This window comes from Rhagoletis zephyria, unplaced genomic scaffold (assembly GCF_001687245.7).
Source record: "Rhagoletis zephyria isolate East Lansing unplaced genomic scaffold, Rhagoletis_zephyria_1.1 Rzeph_scaffold_01797, whole genome shotgun sequence".
NCBI classification, from domain to species: Eukaryota; Metazoa; Arthropoda; class Insecta; order Diptera; family Tephritidae; genus Rhagoletis; species Rhagoletis zephyria.
In genome coordinates, this window is record NW_016158881.1 from 1 (window position 1) to 20,571 (window position 20,571).

At 37.9% G+C, this 20,571-nt stretch overlaps 1 protein-coding gene across 2 annotated transcripts; it reads left to right on the top strand.

Moving 5' to 3' along the window:
* Nucleotides 1–1,455: 1,455 nt before the first annotated feature.
* atl (atlastin GTPase) lies at nt 1,456–14,938 on the top strand. Of its 2 annotated transcripts, none has more exons than XM_017619149.1 (7): nt 1,456–1,561; nt 11,410–11,705; nt 11,789–12,568; nt 12,728–12,883; nt 12,958–13,238; nt 13,325–13,391; nt 13,724–14,938. In XM_017619149.1, exons 2-7 carry the CDS (start codon nt 11,511–11,513, stop codon nt 13,850–13,852), a joined length of 1,608 nt encoding a protein of 535 aa, XP_017474638.1. In that variant the 5' UTR covers nt 1,456–1,561; nt 11,410–11,510; the 3' UTR covers nt 13,853–14,938. The 2 variants fall into 2 exon arrangements, with proteins under 2 accessions (XP_017474638.1, XP_017474639.1); XM_017619150.1 differs by lacking the exon at nt 1,456–1,561 and adding an exon at nt 6,468–6,534.
* The last annotated feature ends 5,633 nt before the right edge of the window (nt 14,939–20,571 follow it).

The following is a 20,571-nucleotide window of genomic DNA, read 5'->3' on the forward strand; positions in this document are numbered from 1 at the left end:
TTTTTTTTTTTTTTCTGTAACAATTATATTTGCTGATCTGGCATTGTCGGCTTTTGTCGCAGCCAACTTTATCTCAACATCTGTTGAGGAAATCCTTAAAAAAAAAAAAAAAAAAAAGTTGCCGTTGCGAAGCTCGGCGTACAACCCATTGCTAGGAGGGTGAATATACTATATAGAGAAAAATCGCATTTAGATCCTCAGGCCTTCCGTACGGGTAGATGCTGAATAGACGATGGAGAGCGGGAAACAATACTGCACTTTCTCTGTCAATGCCCTCCTCTATGTAGACGATGACTTGTTTCTCAGCCTGAAAATTATTTGATAATTTGAAAGGCTTTTTTCGTTATTAAATGTCTAATTAGACTTTAGTGTATTATTTTAAAATCCTGGTGTTTTTTTTTATATCTGGACTATAAGCACATAAGCTTTGTACGTATGTATGGATGTATATACTAAAGATACTTATGTATATACATACCTGTGTACCTATCTCTTAAATTCTACTGGCTCTATTCGTTGTTGACATCACTGAGCATTGAAATATATATATATACGTACATTTGTATGTACTTTAGAGTGGTCCAAGTTTCGTAAGGGGAAAAATGTCTTCGAAGAAAACCGGGAGCCCCTCAGTTTTTTTCCATTTACTATTTGTAATATCTATAAAAACTTTCAATTTTCAACTTTAACCAATACCGGGTTATCAATGACCCTCAAATTCGTTTTTGAATCCCTAATATTGACGATTTTTTATAAAAAGCTACTTTTTATTTATTTACTTATTTATTTATTATTACGGCGTTTTAGGCCTAAAACTTAAAATATGTATAATAAAACTTTATAATTTATAAATTCATTGCATTCGATGAGAAGTTGGAGAGGCCTCGTCTCAAGTCTACTCTGACAACTGAAGTTTGTAACATTTTTTCAGCTAATTGAAATTTGAAATTTTCTTAGGTTGCTTAACCCATTGTTTGGAAATGTAAAATTTGCACATATTTCGGCAAGATGGAAAATTTTGGAAGGTGCGCCGTACCTTAGCTCCGAGAATTTTTTTGAACACCCGAACGTACATACTCAACACATCTAAAGCCTAGGTAGTCATATACCTCTCATTCTCACCAGCGGTGCTTAAAGAGTCACAAAACAAATCACCAAAGCACATTAATTCCCATCGAATCGAACAGATCGCCGACGTAATCATTTATATACTTTATCGATGTGAGCAGGTTTTCTCCTCTTTGTATACATATTTCTACCCAATCTCTGCATCTTCATTGTGATATTAAATAAATGAGTCGAATGCGCAAGTTTTTTATGAATATCATTGAGCGCTCGCTCTTTAGTATACTACGAGTACCAGAGAAGAGACAACGATGATACTCCACATTAATTGATTGTCGTGAACGGAACCGAATCGCTTCGATGTCAAGTGAACTAAACTAATCTGAGCATAGTCGAATAGAGCAAAATTGGTGCTGTTGAGTTGCGATTCGACAGCGCGCGGTGACGGTTAATTAATTCAATTAAATCGTCGTTTCGTCAAAAAAGCCAAACGCTGGTAAATATTTAGTGATGATAGAATACGATGGATACGACGAAAAATAATCTCCATAATCGGTTTCCTAATTGTTGTTGTGTTTATGTATTTACTGCGACAATCTGATACGAAGTTTACAAATATTGTTGACGTAGTTGCTTTTGTTATTATTATTTTTAGTGTGTGATGACTGCTTCTACTCTATTGCGATTTATTTATCTACTTATTTGTATAGTTGACTATCTGTAACAGATTTACGGATTTAGTTACTAGAAAGCTGGCTTGTATCTAGGCTTTTTTCTTTATATTATGGGCGCTGTTATTTTCATTTTTTAATAAGCGTCTTCGGTAAAACAGTACACACGTTTTGAATTGTATGTGGCATTGAAAAAGTATTTACGTTCGAAGTTCAAAGTTGTGAAGTGCAAAAAAATACATAATGCTTTCGTATAAGCAAATACAAAGTAAAGCGAAAACTGTTAGGCTGTGAATTTAGAATGTTTGTTTTTTTTTAATGAATTCTAAGGAAATCCGTTGTCTGTATTATTCAAATAATTACCTTACATATAGTGTTTGTGTCATAGCTAGCACAAGGAATATTTAATTGCATACTCGCATCTGTATGTATGTAAAAAAAAATCTCGGAGCGAACATCATCAGGCGAAGTGATTTTTATTAGTAAATGAACCGTGATTTAAAGGCTGGCACAGCGCGACTTGTTGCTCAATTAATTGCTGTCGAATGCCAAAGGTCTCCGCCGTTTATATGTACATACCTATTGTATTTACAACTGTTCTCAACCAAGTCCGCTAGAATAAATGCATAATCTGTGAATTTCACGTTTTTAACAAACAATGAAATGAAGACCAGAAACAAATTGTGAGAATATTTGTTAGATGTTTTTAATTTGGTTGACACAAATTGAGTTCCTTGGCATTTGTTGGCGCAATTCAACTACAAAAGTTATGACTGATACTTGCGTGGTGATTAATCTTGAGATGGGTGTCACAAGCATTAACCAGTTGAATATGAGCTCAGCATGCATGCTATATATGTACTACATATGTATGTATAAACTTACGTACATACTATGTATGTATGTACAAATGTACAACTACCTTCATATTTACATACATACACTGCCTGAACAAAGTATTGGCACAGCAAATTTTCCACAATATATGCAACAATTTTCATTCTAATATTTTTTTTCGCAAATTTCGTATAAAAATATGGCTCATTCTACAACAAAAAACATAAAAATATAATTCCTAAACTTTGTGTAAAACTCGCAAAAATTCAGCAAATGTTCATGAAAATTTTCAACTTTCTAATTAGACTTTTTAGAATTTTTTTGAGTATGCAGATTTGTAGCCCATTAAATTCTAGTTAAAAAACTGCAAGTTAGTAAAAGTTGAAAATTTTGATGAAAATTTGCTGAATTTTCGCGAGTTTGGCACACAGTTTAGGAATTATATTTTTATGTTATTTGTTGTTGAATGAACCATATTTTTATACAAAATTGGTGGAAAAATATTAGAATAAAAATTGTTGCATATACATATTGTGAAAAATTTGCTGTGCCAATACTTTGTTCCGGCAGTGTACATATTAAGTAAAACTGCATGTACGTAAATATATAACATGTTAAAAAGTGTGCATTATGTGGGGATGTCGAAAAAACACCGATGCATATATCGATATTTTGCTTCGATGCGTCGAAAATTTTCCGCTCGATAGTCGACGCATCGATGCATCGATGGCAGGCAAATGATCGATGTATTTTTGCTACTGACATCCCTAGTATTATGTTAATGGCAAAACCAGAACAGGAGCATGTGCACAGAGTAGCATACATATGTATGTAGATTTGTATGCACTTACAAACATACTCATATTTACCTGCCAATGACTTGTACTTTTAATAAACTTTAAACTTTTTCATTCTATTTGCAGCAAGAATTCCATTCAGTCGCTGCACTTTTTTCACCACCCGCCGCCTTAACTTTTCTCTGGCCTTTCGCCTGAAATCGCTTTGCTTTGTCGACTACGACGGGCCGGCGATGACGAATGCAAGCACCTAAAAAATTTATTTTTGGACTCTATCTAATAATTTCGAAAAAAAGAAGAAAAAACAACACACCTCACATATGTACATTAGAGTGGTCCAATTTTTGTATGGGGAAAAAGATTTTATCCTAGAAAACGGAGCATCCCCCTAGTTTTTTTCCTTATAATATTTCTAATATCTAAACCAACTTTCGGCTTTCTACTGCAACCGCTACAGGGTGCTCAATGACAATGAAAAATATTTGTGATTTTTATAAAAAGCTACTGTTGCCATGACAACTGAAGCTTGTGATATTTTAATAGATAATTTGAATTTGAAATGTTCTTAGGTTACAATCCTTCCAGGGTAAAATATGAGCATCATCTAAATTTACACTTAGAAAGGTAGGGTTTGGTACCAGCACCTCTTTCGGCAATAGGAAACATTTTGGAAGGTGCCCCAAACCCTATCTCGAAAAAAAAAATTCTTACCACTCTAATGTACGTACATACATATGTATGAAGCATTTCTTAATATTGCTTTAAAATTATGTTTTCATTTATTTAAACTTTTGATTTTGACTTATTTGTGTTTGCTCTTATTAGTTCGCATGGTTTTGTGTTTTGTCTAATTTTTTTTTTTTTGCTCTCAGCGCTCCTGTTGCTTGCCAAGAATTTGGCTTTTTGCAGAATTTTGTTTGGCAGCTGTTAATGCTGCTGCAAATTATGAATTTTTCGTACATTTTCTAAGGTAAAAAGGGTAAAATGCAATACATTTAATATTAATCCTACTTGCATTTTTTTTTTCAAAAATCGTTTATCAGTTAATAAATAAAAAGTAGGTATATGAATTGAGAATTCAGAACTACTGTCTGTATGAAAAAATTTGTTTTAGAGTCATTGAATGCAAGAGAGGAACTCTTGAAAAAATGCCTTAATTATGCCTATTTCAGTAATAAACTCCTGTTAAATAACACAATTTCATTAATTTGTATGTGTAGTATATAATTTATAGCTAAACAAATTTGGTTTGAAAATCAAGTGTTTGGCTAGAATTGGTCTTTGAGTGCACAAAGGTAAAAATAGGGATCCATGTCCCACCAATTACATCCAATCAAATAATAGTTACAAAGAGCTTAGAAATTGTTAGGTATTTTTTCCAAAAGAATTGTATACATTACTTATTTATCTACGTTATACAATATCTTTCACTGTTTTATAAGTTCCGACTATATTGTTATAAATCACAATTGATCACATTCTGGAGTAAATTGAATAGTCCTTAAATGAGTCTAAAATATGAAAACACAATTTTTATTTTGTTGTGGTATTTCTTTTTTCCCCGAAGCGACGGTTTTTGAATAATAATAGAGTGGCGTTTACACAATATGTTAGTGTTTGGCCGAGCTTCTGCTCCGAATTGTGGCGTGCGTCTTGATATTGTCACACAGTTTTACGCCGACTCCGAACGGCCGTTGTATTTTTATGGGAATCTGTTTTTCATGGCAGAAATACTCTCGGAGATTTGCCATTGCCTGCCGGGGGCGACCGCTATTAGCAAAATAATTTGCTCTTCTTTTGTTTTGATTTTAGTCGGAAACTGGGCTCGATCTCAGGTCCACAGCGGCACAAATAATAAATAACTGTAAAAAATTTGTTCCGCAATTTGTTTGTAAAAGTGTTGTTTTTACTACAACAAAAAAATAAAATAAAAAGCAATTTCTAAACTTTGAAAAACTCATCAAAATTTAATAAATTATGTATGCAGTTTTCTAGCCCATTATATTTCAGTATAGAACAGAGCTGCTCACTCCATAAGCACATTTGTTTTTGTTTTGCCCTGAAGTATAGGCACATATACAAATTTACACTTTAAATATAAAAACAAAAAATTATTGCCCACAATTCGTATGAAAGTGCCTAAGTTTCATATGGAATGGCGAAACAAACGCCCTCCCATATGAAGCTCAGGTACTCAAGTAAAATTTACAAACATGTGTAAACGAACATAGAATGAAAAAATAATAAAAAATATGTCAGCACCAAGGCACATTAAACAGGTAGCATCAGTAGAGCAAAAACAATATTTACGTGTATTTTGTTGTTGCTTCTGGTATCGAAAGTGTCAAAAACTGTTCTGAATTTTTTCTTCTAAATCAAAGCGTGCCATGTGAAATACAAAAAATTATAAAAAATAAAAAATTGAAATTGGAAAAAATAAAAATTGATGCAAGTAAATTTGTTTGCTTCTCGAAGCATTGATCCATCCTTTGCAAGGCCCAGTAATCAGCGGTCGTGCTGCCGAGTTGGGCGAACGTTCCAAAAGCTGCTATTCAATCGCTTGTTTTGTATGGAAAAAGGTTTCACAAGCAAATGGATTTTAACAACTTATAATTTTCGTGAGAAAAAATTCAAAATATTTGACATTTTCGAGACCAAATAATTTGAAAATAAATCAAATCAGCTGCTCTACTGATACTACCTGTTCAATGTACCTTGGTCAGCACTGAAAAAATTTATATTATAAACAAGTAATTTTTAGCAAAAAAACGAACTTAAAAAATATATATATCTAAACCAAATTAGTATGCGGTAACATACATAAAAAAAAAAAAAATCCGACGAACTGATAACCTCCTTTTTTTGGAAGTCTGTTATTTAATTTAGTATTCGTATTTACTGAAAGTGAACAAGAAATTTATTGAAAAAAACACATGGCGTTCATTAAAGTGTAGGAGCGCGAGATCGTTTTTGCAATTTTGAGTGCAAAGCGTACCTAGTTTATGTTGTGCTTTATAATTATTAAGCGAATGAAGAAATATGACTTGCAACGCCATTTTATAACTTGCCATCAAAACTTTTTGAAAATTTTCAAAGGGGATATACATAGATAAATGCAGATCACTGGATCGGATTGCAGAAAAAATAAAATTCGCGACTTAGAGGTAAAATGTCAACAAATGTCCGGCAAACTTCGCGCAAAACAATAAAATAAAATTATATACATATATGTATATGTTGGAAAAATTCTTATCTTCTGTTCACACTTGATTAAAGGTGCCCTCCTTAAATTTTATTGCATATGGCTTCAATGGTGCTATTTACGCTTTAAAGTGGGACTTTTATATGCGAGGAGTATCCCAAGGATTCGAATGAAAATGTAAAATTGGAGCTTGCAATATGAACAGTATACAGTAAACCAGCCATTGACAATATGCTTATTTGAAAATTAATACATGAAATATTGTGCATGTGTAGGATTTTTTTTTATTAATCCATAGGCAACGGCTGGTGCAAAAGTACCCACAAATGTTTTGTGGATATATTCGAAATGTCAATTTAAACAGCAAAATTAAAAAAAAAAATAATAAAACAAAAGTATTGTTAATTACTACATGGGAGGTGGCGTGGTTATTGACAGATTTCGCCAAATTCCTCCCACTAAATTTTTGGACTTTTCAGCCACTAGGTCGCTATCATTTCTTAACGCACTGTATTTTTTCACATATACTATGTATGTAAATACTCCCATTGCTAACAATTTTCATTAACTAATCGTACAATAAAAATAAACTTGCACTTTTTAGCTTCATTTAAATTACTTAAAAAAAAATACAAAGTACACATAAATTTTGTAGATGTATTGTGATGGCACTTCAATATAAAAATTTTAAGCAGCCCTAGTATAAAAAACAAAGTAAATTCGATTTTTTTTTTGTGGAAAAAAAATGCGTGAAAAAATTTCCAAAACGGTACGTGCTAGCTACTTTAATTTTGCACTTTATACTAAAATTTAATGGGCTCCAAACTGCACACTCAAAAAAATTCTAAAAAATCTGAAGAGTTGAAAATTATATTTTTCTGCCTTCTAGGATGAAATTTTTCCCCCATACAAAAAATGGACCACTCTAATGTACATTCAGTGAGTCAAACAAGGGGCATTGTGTTGATTTTTTTTTTAATATTCGTAATGTTTTTCGAGCTAAATGTTTTTTGTTATTTTTCTATTAAAGTACCGTCCAAGCTTTAACCAAAATTCAACAAATATTCATCAAAATTTACAGATATCAACCTTCCACAAAAATATTTTTGGCTGTAAGTCTTGTTAAGCCCCTTTGTTTTAACAACCATATTGGAATATTTACTTTATCTTATCAATTAACTTAAACTGCAATTTTCAATCAGGTGGCAACTCTCTATTTTTTTCTCTATTTTGAGTTAGACCTCTGGAAATACATCGGTGAAACCTGCATTCAATTTCATGCATTAGTTTTCGAGTGAGTCGCATACAAACATACAGATAGACGGACAGACAAAAATTCTTAAAATTGTTGATTTGGTTTCCGTTGCTCAGACTCATATTAATATTTCTTTAATATATATTACCAGCATTTACCTGGCGTACTTCACTGCGCCTTAAAAGTGTTTTTGTGCTGTTTGATACCCGTATTATAATATTTCATTTATTTTATCAATTTAATTCAATAATTTTTTTTCAAACACGTGGCAACCCTCCTCAAAAATATTTTCGGCAGTAGATTTTCCTAAAACTCAGTTTATACCCATAATGCAATATTTAATTTAACTTATCAATTAAATTAAATGTAAATTTCAAACGGGTGGCAACTTTCAACAAAAATATATTTTATCAATTTAATTCAATAAATTTTTTCAAACACGTGGCAACCCTCAAAATATTTTCGACAGTAGATTTTCCTAAAACTCAGTTTATACCCATAATACAATATTTAATTTAACTTATCAATTAAATTAAATGTAAATTTCAAACGGGTGGCAACCTGCAACAAAAATATTTTTTTGCTATAAGCTTTTTTAAGCCTCTTTCTTTTGGCAGCCATATTTTAATATTTACTTTGTGTTATCGCATTGTCGCCAACGCGCATAGGCTCTTAAATTTAACTTATCCGCCTCATTGGGTTTTGTCAGTGTCCATTCTTCTGCTTTATAGCAGAACGGGTGTAATTTTTGTACGACGAGGGAGGATTTAACTTCTCAATCGTTTACTCGGTCCAAGGCAGCACTTGTTGGCAAGAGTGATTCTACGTTGGATTTCAAGGCTGACGTTATTGTCGGTGTTAATACAGGTTCCAAAACAAACGAAGTCCTAAATTTTTTTAAAATTATAACTGCCAACAGTGACGTGGGTGCCAAGCTCACCTCCCGACCCGTTTTTCTTCCAAACCCAGCATGATGTCGTTGTCATCGGCATACTCCAGCAATTGTACGCTCTTGTAAAGTATTGTCCCTGAGCGGTTCAGGTCTGAAGCCCTTATTAACTTCTCCAACACCAGATTAAATAAATCACACGAAAGTCACGTTATCTGGAACCTCGTTTGGTATCAAACGGCTCTTAGATGTCCTTCCCAATTCTGACAGAGCTGTTGGTATTGCTCAACGTCATTTTACACAGCCTTATCAGTTTGGCGGGGATGCCAAATTCAGTCATAGCGGCATAATGGCAACTTATTTTCGTGCTGTCGATAGCGGCCTTGAAATCGACAAATATATGGCGCGTGTCAATGCTATTATCGCGGGCATTTTCCAAGATTTGGCGTATTGTGAATACCTGCTCTATGGTGGGTTTGCCAGGTCTAAAAGCCATACTGATAAGGTCCAATCAGTTCGCTGACGGTGGGATTCAGTCTTCCACTCAATACACTTGTTAAGACCTTGTAAGCTATGCTTAGAAGGCTGATCCTGCGGTAGTTGGCGCGTATGGCAGGATCACTTTTCTTGTGGATTGGGCAGAGCACGCTTAAATTCCAGTTGCCGGGTATGCGCTTATCTGACCATATTCCGCTCCTCGCCGGCGTACTCGAATAGCTCGGCAGGCAGGCCGTCAGTTCCAGCAGCTTTGGTGTTTTTCAGCCGCGTAATCGCTATTCGTACCTCGTCATAGTCAGGCGGTGGGACATCGACTCCATCGCCATCGATTGGGGTTCGTCTTCTCCGCTACCTTCAGTGCTGCTGCCATTCAACAGGATGGGAAAGTGTTCCCTTCATAATTTAAGTACGTTCTGGACATCAGTCGCCATGGTTGTTCTTACAGGTCTTCGCCCTGGTCTTGAAACCTTCCGTAAGTCGCCGAACCCTCTGATGAAATTTTCGGGCTTTTTTCCTGTCTGCCAGCATCTCAAGCTCTTCGCACTCACCTATTTCGGCCTCTCTCTTCTTAATGCGCAAATACGTCTCCCTTCTTAAGTTCCCTATAACGGTCCCACATGGCTCGCGGAGCGTCCGATCGCAGCGTGACTCCTCATCGTACCAGTTGTTCTTTCAGGCTCGCTGAAATCTGACTGTTTCTTCGGCGGCGGTACTTAATGAGCAGGAAATATGGCTCCACTGTTCGCGTATGTCGGTTTGTTGAAGTGTGCTCTCAGAGAGCAGGTGTGTGAGTCGAGTCTCGAATAAATTGGCAGTCTGTTGTAATTGAAGCTTTTCGACGTTAAGCTTTCCTTCCATTGTTGGGCACACATTTTTTGCTGCACAGATGCGGGTGCGTATCTCATGTCGGGGGCAGCCCTCATATGCTCTCTCGAAGCGATCATAGAAGAGATCCCTGGACGCCTGGTCCTTCCCTTCCGTCCGTGCATGAGCGCAAATATCGAAGAATCTAGCTTTGATGCGGATTGTGGCTAGACGTTATTCCACCGGGGTGAACGCCAGTACTCGGCGACTTGGATGGCGGTCCTTATAGCCCAGTTATGCATACTTAGCTTTGCTTGAGAGTTGGCACATAAGAATCTGTTAAATGGGATTTGTGTGTAAGCGGTTACCCAACGCATAGCACTTAACATGTAGAATTCTGTTAGGTTTTGATTTTTAGGTAAAAATGATATAGCAGTGCAAGTATGTATAACTGGGCCATAAGTCTTCCCGACGACATCAAGCAGCCGGGAAGAGGCACCTTCCTCAGGTGCATACGCTCAAATAATAGTCCTTAATACGTTTGCCGTGGGCGTCATCAGAAAAAGTTAGTCTCATCCGAGGCTGCTTTTTGTTTTTGATTGGGCGGGGTTTTAACGTAGCGGAACCCAAACCCAACGCACGTGAAGTTTTACGCCTTCTCACTTTAGCTCTCTCTCGAACGGGTGTTTGGTCGCTACCCAGAGCATACGTGGATATAAATATCTGGACTTAGTGTGCTGCGATTTCAACCGTACGCACAAGAATCACTTCTGGCCATTCCCAGGTGAATAGCAGTCAAAAGCTTTCGACTTCAGCGCACAGAACCATCCTCATATTTTCTCTACCATCAGATTAAAGAAGTCTCATGATAGAGGGTCGCACTGTCTGAAACCTCGTTTGTTATCGTAGCGCCCGGAGAGGTCCTCAAAAAATTCTGTTGGAGCTGGTGGTACACTCGGGTTCATCTTCTCCACTATTTGCAGTGTTTTTACCATTCAACAGGATGGACAAGGGTTCTCTCCATAATTTAAGTATGGTGTGGACATAGGCCCCTACCTCGCCGTGGTAATTCTTATAGGAATTTGCCGTCGTCTGGGCACTCACGTCTTCCGGTATCTCCCCTTTTCAGCTCCCTATAACGAACCCACATAGCTCGCGTGCGGCCCGATCTCAGCATGACACTGTATACGTTGATGAAACGTTTAAAGCTTTCTTTATTGATTTAAACCCCGTTATTGTGAATCCCTTCAAGATTAGAAGGCGCACTTATTTTAGAAACAAGTTATAAAAATGTTATACCTCAGTTTAATACGGTTCGCAGATAGGCTCCTCTGATTCTCATAGCCTCATATTTACACTACTAATATTTATCTCACATTTCTCTATTTCAGCTTAGCCCATCGTGAAATAGTTGAAGAAACGTCACACATACTTCTCGGTTTGCAAAGCTGTCACTGTAGTCCGTAACACTCGTTCACATACAGCGGTGAGCATGCCTGGAACGGCAATTCAAATAATAAATACATCGGAGGAGCATACCTTCATCCTGAACGAAGATGCGTTAAGCGAAGTGCTGATGCGCGACGAAGTGAAAGATCGCTTTGTTTGCGTTGTGTCTGTGGCTGGTGCATTTCGCAAAGGCAAAAGTTTTTTGCTCGACTTTTTCCTGCGCTATCTATACTCAAAAGTAAGCTCAATCCCAACATGCTCGTACTATGTGTATATTTTTCTTTCAATTATGCTATACACTTTTCCACGTTTCTCCATCAGTATGTGAGGCATGATGTGGTAACCGATTGGCTCGGCGACGATAATGAGCCACTCACAGGATTCTCGTGGCGTGGTGGTTCCGAACGCGATACCACAGGTATTTTGATGTGGTCCGAAATATTCCTGCACGACTATCCGAACGGTGACAAGGTGGCCATAATTTTGCTCGACACCCAAGGTGCATTTGACAGTCAAAGTACGGTGCGCGATTGTGCTACCGTTTTTGCGCTCAGCACAATGGTTTCCTCTGTGCAGATATACAATTTGTCACAAAACATACAGGAAGATGATCTGCAGCATTTGCAGCTATTCACAGAATATGGTCGCTTGGCATTGGCTGACACAGGCAAAAAGCCGTTTCAACGTCTACAGTTTCTGGTGCGCGATTGGAGTTTTCCATACGAGGCCGAGTATGGCGCTTTGGGCGGCGATAAGATACTTAAGCGCCGCCTAGAAGTGTCAGACAAACAGCACCCGGAATTGCAGTCGTTGCGACGACACATTGCTTCGTGTTTCATGGAAGTGGCATGCTTCTTAATGCCACATCCAGGATTAAGTGTTGCGACCAATCCAAAATTTGATGGCCGGCTCAAGGATATAACTCCCGAATTCAAACAGAGTCTGCGCGCATTTGTGCCAATGCTGCTGTCACCGGACAATTTAGTATATAAAGAGATTAGCGGCCAACGAGTGCGTGCACGTGACCTTATACAGTACTTCCAATCCTACATGAGTATCTACAAGGGTAATGAGCTGCCTGAACCGAAGAGCATGCTAGTGGTAAATTTTTACAGGGAAATTCACATATGTATATTGCTTTAAGATTAACGACATACGTACGTATTTGCCATGTATACATNCCATATATTGCTTTAAGATTAACGACATACGTACGTATTTGCCATGTATACATTCAATTAAAAATATTCAACATTATAGGCTACCGCTGAGGCTAATCATCTGACAGCCGTAGCATCGGCGAAGGAGCTTTACAATCAATTAATGGAAGAAGTTTGCGGCGGTACTAAACCGTACTTAAGTACAGCACATTTGGAAGCAGAGCATTTCCGTATCAAAGATCAGGCGCTGTTCCAAGTAAGCAAAAGTCACCTCCTGCACGCTTATGTTTTTACTAATATTGTAAAAAATGAATGCTCTCTACATCCCAGTTCGCATCTAAACGAAAAATGGGCGGCGAAGAGTTCTCCGAGAAATTCCGCCAACAGTTGGATGTGGATCTGGAAGACGTTTACGTCAATTACAAAGCGCACAATGAAAGCAAAAATATATTCAAGGCTGCACGCACGCCGGCCGTATATTTCGCCGCAGCAGTGATTTGTTATGTTTTAAGTGGGATATTTGGTCTGGTAGGCCTCTACACATTTGCCAATTTCTGTAATCTAGTAATGGGTGTGGCTTTGTTGACATTGGCGCTGTGGGCGTATATTAGGTAAGAAAAACCCGTTATAAGGTTTAAATAGTTCCTTATACTTGAATAGAAGATGTACTACATAGATTCGAAATTTTCACTAACAGGTACAGTGGTGAAATGGGCGATTTCGGAGTAAAACTTGATGACTTTGCGACGTTTATGTGGGACAATGTAAGTACATATTTAGTCGTTAACACTGTATAACTTTATTTTTGTAACACTGTAACGTTCACAATGAACTATTTCAATGACGTAGTACAAGGGCCTATATCTGGTCGAATAATTCACGGAACTATGTTTAACATTTTCTAACATCATGAAATGCTCAAGTTATTCATAATTCAATATTAATTCAGAAAGACGTTTTTTTTTTGTTTTATAATATCACTAAAATCAGAAAATTTTTAATCACAGTTTAGTAAATTACTCGTCAAGGCCAAGACAATGTATGGTCCGTCGACCACTTTACACCATTTATCTTATTTTTACTATGATGTTTTCAGTTTATGAAGCCCATATATCAGGGCTGTATGGAGAAAGGAATACAACATGTGGCAACGCATGCCGCCGAAGCGGTGGTCGGTGGACGCACAGCATCCGCGGCAATGAATGGTAAGGTGAAGAAGTCATGAGAATACGCCCAACGATCTCTACAACAGCAGCAGCACCAACAAACGCAACCAAATTCTAAAGGGAAAACAGCAACATCGAAAATGAATAACAATAACAATGTGGCACAACAGAAAGGTACAACTACAGCACGCGTTTTTGGTGGCGGCGGTGGTGATATTGACGGTCTGGCGGGAAAGGCTCTGGTCATGCAAATTTGGTCACGTTTAGTGGGCGCTACGTCGAGCATGCAAACAAATTTCGCTCAAACTTCCAGCAATGTAGGAAGTCAATATGCTAACGCCTCACCGCCGAATAGAGATGCCAACAACAGTAATAACAGTAGCAACAGCAGCAACACTGCTAATACAAATAGTGCGGCTAGTAATCGCAAAAAGCGAAGATCCAAAAAGTAAAAGTTGAAGTATATACATATGTATGCACAACAAAAAAGCAAAAAACGTTGTCCTAACATTGCAAAAAAACGATTACCTACAAAAGCGAATACTCAACGCTGAATTCAGTGAATATTACGTACTAGTCTTATTATGCAATTCCGCTTATTGAGCAGCAGTTTTAACTTGAATAATGAATGTATAATATAGCCTTGTTCTTTGGCTATGTAGAATTTTGTCTAATGTTGAAAGAGTTGCATGATGAGATGACATTTGCCTAGCATTTACCCTATTCGCTGAATATTGATATACCTTACAAAATCGTCCTTTAGCAAGGCATTTTTTAAGTAACTTTGAGCACGATCAATGTTGTTGTACGATAATACAAACGTGTTTGTTATTATTATTTCGATTGTATTGTTTTCAAGGCTGCCTTGTGAAGCAAAATGAATAAAATTTGAAATTTTTGGAAATCATGACAAAAATCAGTTGTTATAACACTCGCAAATTCTATGCTCGAGGTATTGATTCGGTTGTTAAATAATGCCACCTGTAGATATACTATAATTAAATTCTAAATTGTTTTTGTTTCTCTAATCGTTTCAGAGAAAAACATTTTTCCAAATAGCCGTACAATTTCAGTTGAACCAATGTTGCGGCTGTTGTTGAAAGCCAGCCTTTTATTTAAAAAACAAAAAAACTTCAAAAAAATAATCTAGTATAAATAATAAGCAGTGATGTGTCATTTGTGTATGGAAAGAATTTATAGAAGTTTGCATTGATTTGTATTTAATTTTTTGTTTATCAACCTACCTTCGTATTTGCGTAATATTAATAATAATGATAATAATTAATTTGTTGTAACTACAATACTATTAATGTTGCGTATTCATACCGTTTCTTTTATACAATTTGTCTTCTATAACTCTCTAAGAATTATTTGGTTAAGGTATTAAATGCAATGAATATACATACATACATATACATATATAAAAAATACAGCAATTGGAAATTTTAATTTTTGGAATTAAAAAATGAAACAAATAAATTTATTAAAACTGAGAAGAGAGAAGTTTCTGATTTCTGTACTTAGGCAACTTTGACTTGGGCTCTTCCGGATAAATACATAATTAAAGGATTAAGCAATGAAAACTGCCAGATGTCGTTGTTGTTGTTGTTGTAGCGGCTACAACAACCCCGCCCAGATCGGTTGGTATCTCAGTCGTTGTCGTCAAGTTCCACTAACGGCAACCCTAGGAAGCGTGCAGCTTCTGCGGGGTTTGCCCATAAGGACAAGGTCGTTAGGGATGTCGGGTTTGCCGGGCATGCGAAGAGATGTTTCGAGTCACAGAAGTTGCCAGATGTCGTTGTTGTTGTTGGTGTAGCGGCTACAACAACCCCATCCAGTTCGGTTAATATCTCAGTCGTTGTCGTCAAGCTCAACTAACGGATGCCCCAAGAAGCGTGCAGCCTAAATGGGGTCGGCCCACAGGGAGATGTCGTTCAATATAGTTATGCATGCCTTTATCAGTGGGTCATCGAGGCTTCATACCGAAGTCATCCAACGCTGTTATTTATAGCATCAACATCATCATCGTTAGCATTTTTGTTCAACTTAAAAAGATCCCTAGATCAACCATATAATTATCATTGAGTGCGATGAAGCCGACGTCCAATTTCAGAAGTTGTTGGGATACGTGGAAACAACATTTCTTGTCTCGGTACAGCCATAAAGCGAATTCTGCAGCTTTTCGATGCATTCGTTTGCGATGTCATTCGTTTCTCTGCCGAATGAAGAAATAATTGAGGTATTTTCTTCAAAATCCAGCATCAACATTATGGTTGCTAAAAATCGAAGGTGATAATGTCACCGCGACTGAAGTGTTGAAATATTTGAACGATCTTGAAGACACAGTAAAGCGTCGTGATAGAGACGAATATCCCTAGTGACTGCAGAATGGAAACCAAAACTCATCGAGCGTGACTGTGAATGTGAGTTGATTTCTTCCACCTGCAAGTAGTTTTTTTAGTAATCTCTTGTTGTATGCTATTTTCTTCTTTCCCAGTTAGATTAAAATTAAAAACTCATTTTTAGACTCAGAAGGCATCTATACGAAATGACGGCGAAGTCCAGAGGTTCATAAAGCAATCTTTGGGCACGACAGACCCTGAGTACCATTCACAGAGAGTCAGTGCCAAGTTATGTAGACTCCAGACCTGTGAATGCCGTTCTGAGTGAGACGGAACTTCGTCTGCCTCGGGAGACTCGGACCACAATAGCCCAACTTCGATCTGGCTACTGCAGCAGGTTTAACTCATACCTGAGCAGACTAGATGCAGATGTGCCCAATGAGTGTCCGGCATGCCCACAAAACCCCACACTGTTAACGCCTCTGTCCCTGTAGAAAGGCCCTATAGAGGCTGCACGCTTAGGTTTTCCGTTATTCGAACTTGACGACAACGACTGAGATACTAGCCGATCTGGGCAAAGTTGTTGTAGCCGCTACAGCAACAACAACCACACGGAAACAAGTGAAAAGTGAACCAGTTCAGGGAAAATGAAACTCACAATAAGACTGAATAAGTGTTCTCTTCAACGCTGCAAGGGCAAATGATATTGTCATGTTCACGGATCACCCTTAGGCCTTTTTCGACGACCAGAGACCTGCAAACATCCCCACAAGTTGTATATAGTCCTAGCTGATCATTACTAATCGGAGAACTCTCTACCAACGTATTTGATTTAGCCTAGAATTTCATTGCCGAGCTAGACTGGAAGAACTTACGAGACAGGAGAATGCGTGAGACCATGCGTCAGTTTTGTAGTCATCAGTAAAGATAATCAGGCAGGTTCTGCAATTCACTTCCGAGTGAATTTCAACCCCTGGCAATTTGAATTATACGCGAATCCGACTCAAATTCACTCGGAAGTGAATTGCAGAACCTGCCTGAATATAACCATATTATGGTGAATATCGTGAACATTTACCTCACAAGCTGGACATGTATGGCTGCATCAATTCTGGATTAGTATTTAGTATAACCTGTTACAATATCTGGAACATATATGTGGAAGAGTGGCGCGGAGCTTAGGAGACATACTACAGCTTGCAGTTGTATTCCAATTATGGCATGTATGCACGTAACCGAAGCGACCCAGATTTATGTATATCTGGTCAAAGGCAATAGCAACATTCTCCAAAACAACATTATAATGGGGCATCGGAGTATGTCGTTGATGTCCTACCTATACAAAGTCAAGTTCAGTGCTTGTTTGATTTAAGCCTGGATGCCCTCATAAGGTCGTAGTAATGCCTCCTTACATGATTGGGAGGAAATTATGCATTTGCTTGCATATCGACTAATGACAGTTCCTCGCCGTTTTTATTACGTACCTCGAACAGGCCCTGCAATCGGGCGCCTGGAGCTAAAGACTGGTTATATAAATATGGTGACTTCTGTGAGCGACTCACACTTAAACCAAATAAATCGATTTGGCTCCCTCCCAACTAACACCCTTCTCCCTCTGGTCCAACCTGGTCGGAGTGACACACTTCCTGGGCCTCCCGTTAGTTGAGCCTGACGATAACGATTACGGGACAATGCGGTCCAGCCAGGGCCTAGTAAGCTGCTACAACAACAATTACAACAATTGGCTCCGTCTGCATCTCGCACATGTGCTTCTCACGTTCCCCAATGTGAGCGAACGTGGTCGCAAGCGTACGTCTTTCGAATCTCTTATCATGCCCGTCCTTTTATATGGGGCAGAAATATGAGAAGTCTTTTGGGTTTTCCAGATAACTCAAGATCTATAGCTTTGCCAGCATATACGTTGGGTAGCGAAGAAAATGGAATGTCGAACTATTCGGGCCTGTAAACATTTGGCCTCGCTTTAGAGTCAGAAAAGACTCAGAATTCCGAGTGGAAGCCCTCATTTTAAGTTCAAAAAAGGGTCAGAAAGTCAGAAAAGAACATATTATCCATCTTAGAAGGGCAGGCCAATACGAGTCCAACCAAAATGTTCCGAAGTGAGTCAGTCTGGTTGAGAATCATATTTATGAAAAAAGAAATACTCATTTTAGACTCATAAATTCTGATCACTCAAAAAGTGTCTTAAAGGGTTAAGCGTATGAAAATACAATAATTTTATATGAATGATAATGATGAAATGATCCTTGGAGTCGGCACAAATGGGTGGACAACGAAAGCAAGGGCATCCACGAAAACTATGAAAGAAACGAGCTCAAAATTACATGTCTGCACTCGAAGTTTTTTGGTCTCAGCGCAAACCGACAAACGGTCGTAGTGCGAAATAAGAAGATGATATTTCATCGTTACCTAAGTATAGAAATGTCCCAAGTAATTTCTCACCTCTGTTTAAACTGACTCATGTAGAACTTTCATTTCGTTAGCCAAAAAACATTGGGCTTGGTTAACAATTCGAACATGATTGGAAAACAAATCTCACCTTCGACAACGAATGTGGCATAGGTATTCGATTCAAGAACTTGACCATTCTCCAACAAAACGGAACATTCGTTATCCAATGTATTTTACCTTCTATTATGAATTCAAAATACAGCCCATTATCGAATTGAAATTTTAATGACAGAGAGTGATTGTCTTATATTTCCCTTCAAGAAAGAGCTGGATTTCACTTTCTCTCTTGTTACTTTGGTTTCCATTTGTTTTTTCGAGCCAATCTCCAGTGTATTTCCAACGTTGGAAAACTGAGGTTGGTTATGAGTTCGTTCTCAGTTCGATATGCGTACTGGATATCGAAGGTCATTTTCGAACGTTCGCCACAATCCAAAAATATTTAATACATTTAACTTTTATGCGTTTACGAGCACTTGTGAATATACTTATATTTCAAAGCCTAAGCGATCGTTATTTTAATTGTTTTAAGTTCCACATTTCTTTCCATCACCACCTGCACTGCAACAAGATTTAGCAGCAGCACCTTCAGCCTTTCCTGCATTGTTCCCATGGCAATTACATTTGTTATCCTTTCCGCATTTGCATTTCTCATCGCACTTTTCTGGCGTGCATTTGCATTCTGCAATTGTAAAACACTTTTAAATCAATAGTTAATTTTTATGTAAAGTATGTATTTACCTTTCTCACATCCTTTGCAAGGCATCTTGAATTAGAGAAAAATTTCTTTATTCTACATAAGTGCATGTGTAGTTATTGAACACTTGATAACTTCATTCCTACGATGTCTACTGCGCATGACGATACTTTTATGGATGTGCAGCTCAGTGGAACATTGAAAAGTTAGCAGCTAATATAGTAACTATTATAAACCAGTTAAGGTTGAAAATGTCTGATTTTGAACCTTATTCACTTCCGTTGCTAACCTTCGTATTCAAACTGCTTGTTTTACAGTAGTATCCACGAAAGACACATGGTAATAGTTCATGCATAAAAGGAACCATCAATTTACTCGGCAGTATCCAGATCGAAAAACATAAAACCAAATCGATCACGTTGTATAGACAAAAGGCACCCGCCTCTGTGCAGCAAAAAATGTGCGCGAAACAATGGAAGGAAAGCTCAACGTCGAAAAGCTGCAATAACAACAGACGACCAATGCATTCGCCATACGACTCTCAGCTCTCAGAGAGCACTGTTAANTCATCAATTTACTCGGCAGTATCCAGATCGAAAAACATAAAACCAAATCGATCACGTTGTATAGACGAAAGGCACCCGCCTCTGTGCAGCAAAAAATGTGCGCGAAACAATGGAAGGAAAGCTCAACGTCGAAAAGCTGCAATAACAACAGGCGACCAATGCATTCGCCATACGACTCTCAGCTCTCAGAGAGCACTGTTAAACAAACCGAAATATGAGAGCAGTGGAACCACATTTCGCGCTCATTAAGTGCCGCCACCGAAGAAATAGTCGGATTTCAGCGAGCCCGAAAGAACAACTGATACGATTAGGTGCTTTAAGAAGCTGCAGATAAAAAAAACATCCGCCCACAGGGCCACGCTGCGAACGGGAGCAACATGAGCCTTGTGGGACCGTTATAGGGAACTGAAGATGAAAGCGAGACGTATTTTCCACAATAAGAGAGAGGCAGAAATACGTGAGTGCAAAGAGCTTGCCGGAAAATTTTACCAGACAGTTAGGTGACTTACGTTAGGTTAGGTTTCAAGACCAGGGCGAAGTGATGTAATGACAACCATGGCGACTTAGTGACCGATGTTTAGAACGTACTTCATTAATGGAGGAAACACATGAGGTACGAATAGCGATTAGCGTCAACGAACTGATTGGTCCTTATCAGAGTGGCTTTAGACCTGGCAAATCCACCATAGATCAGGTATTCACAATTC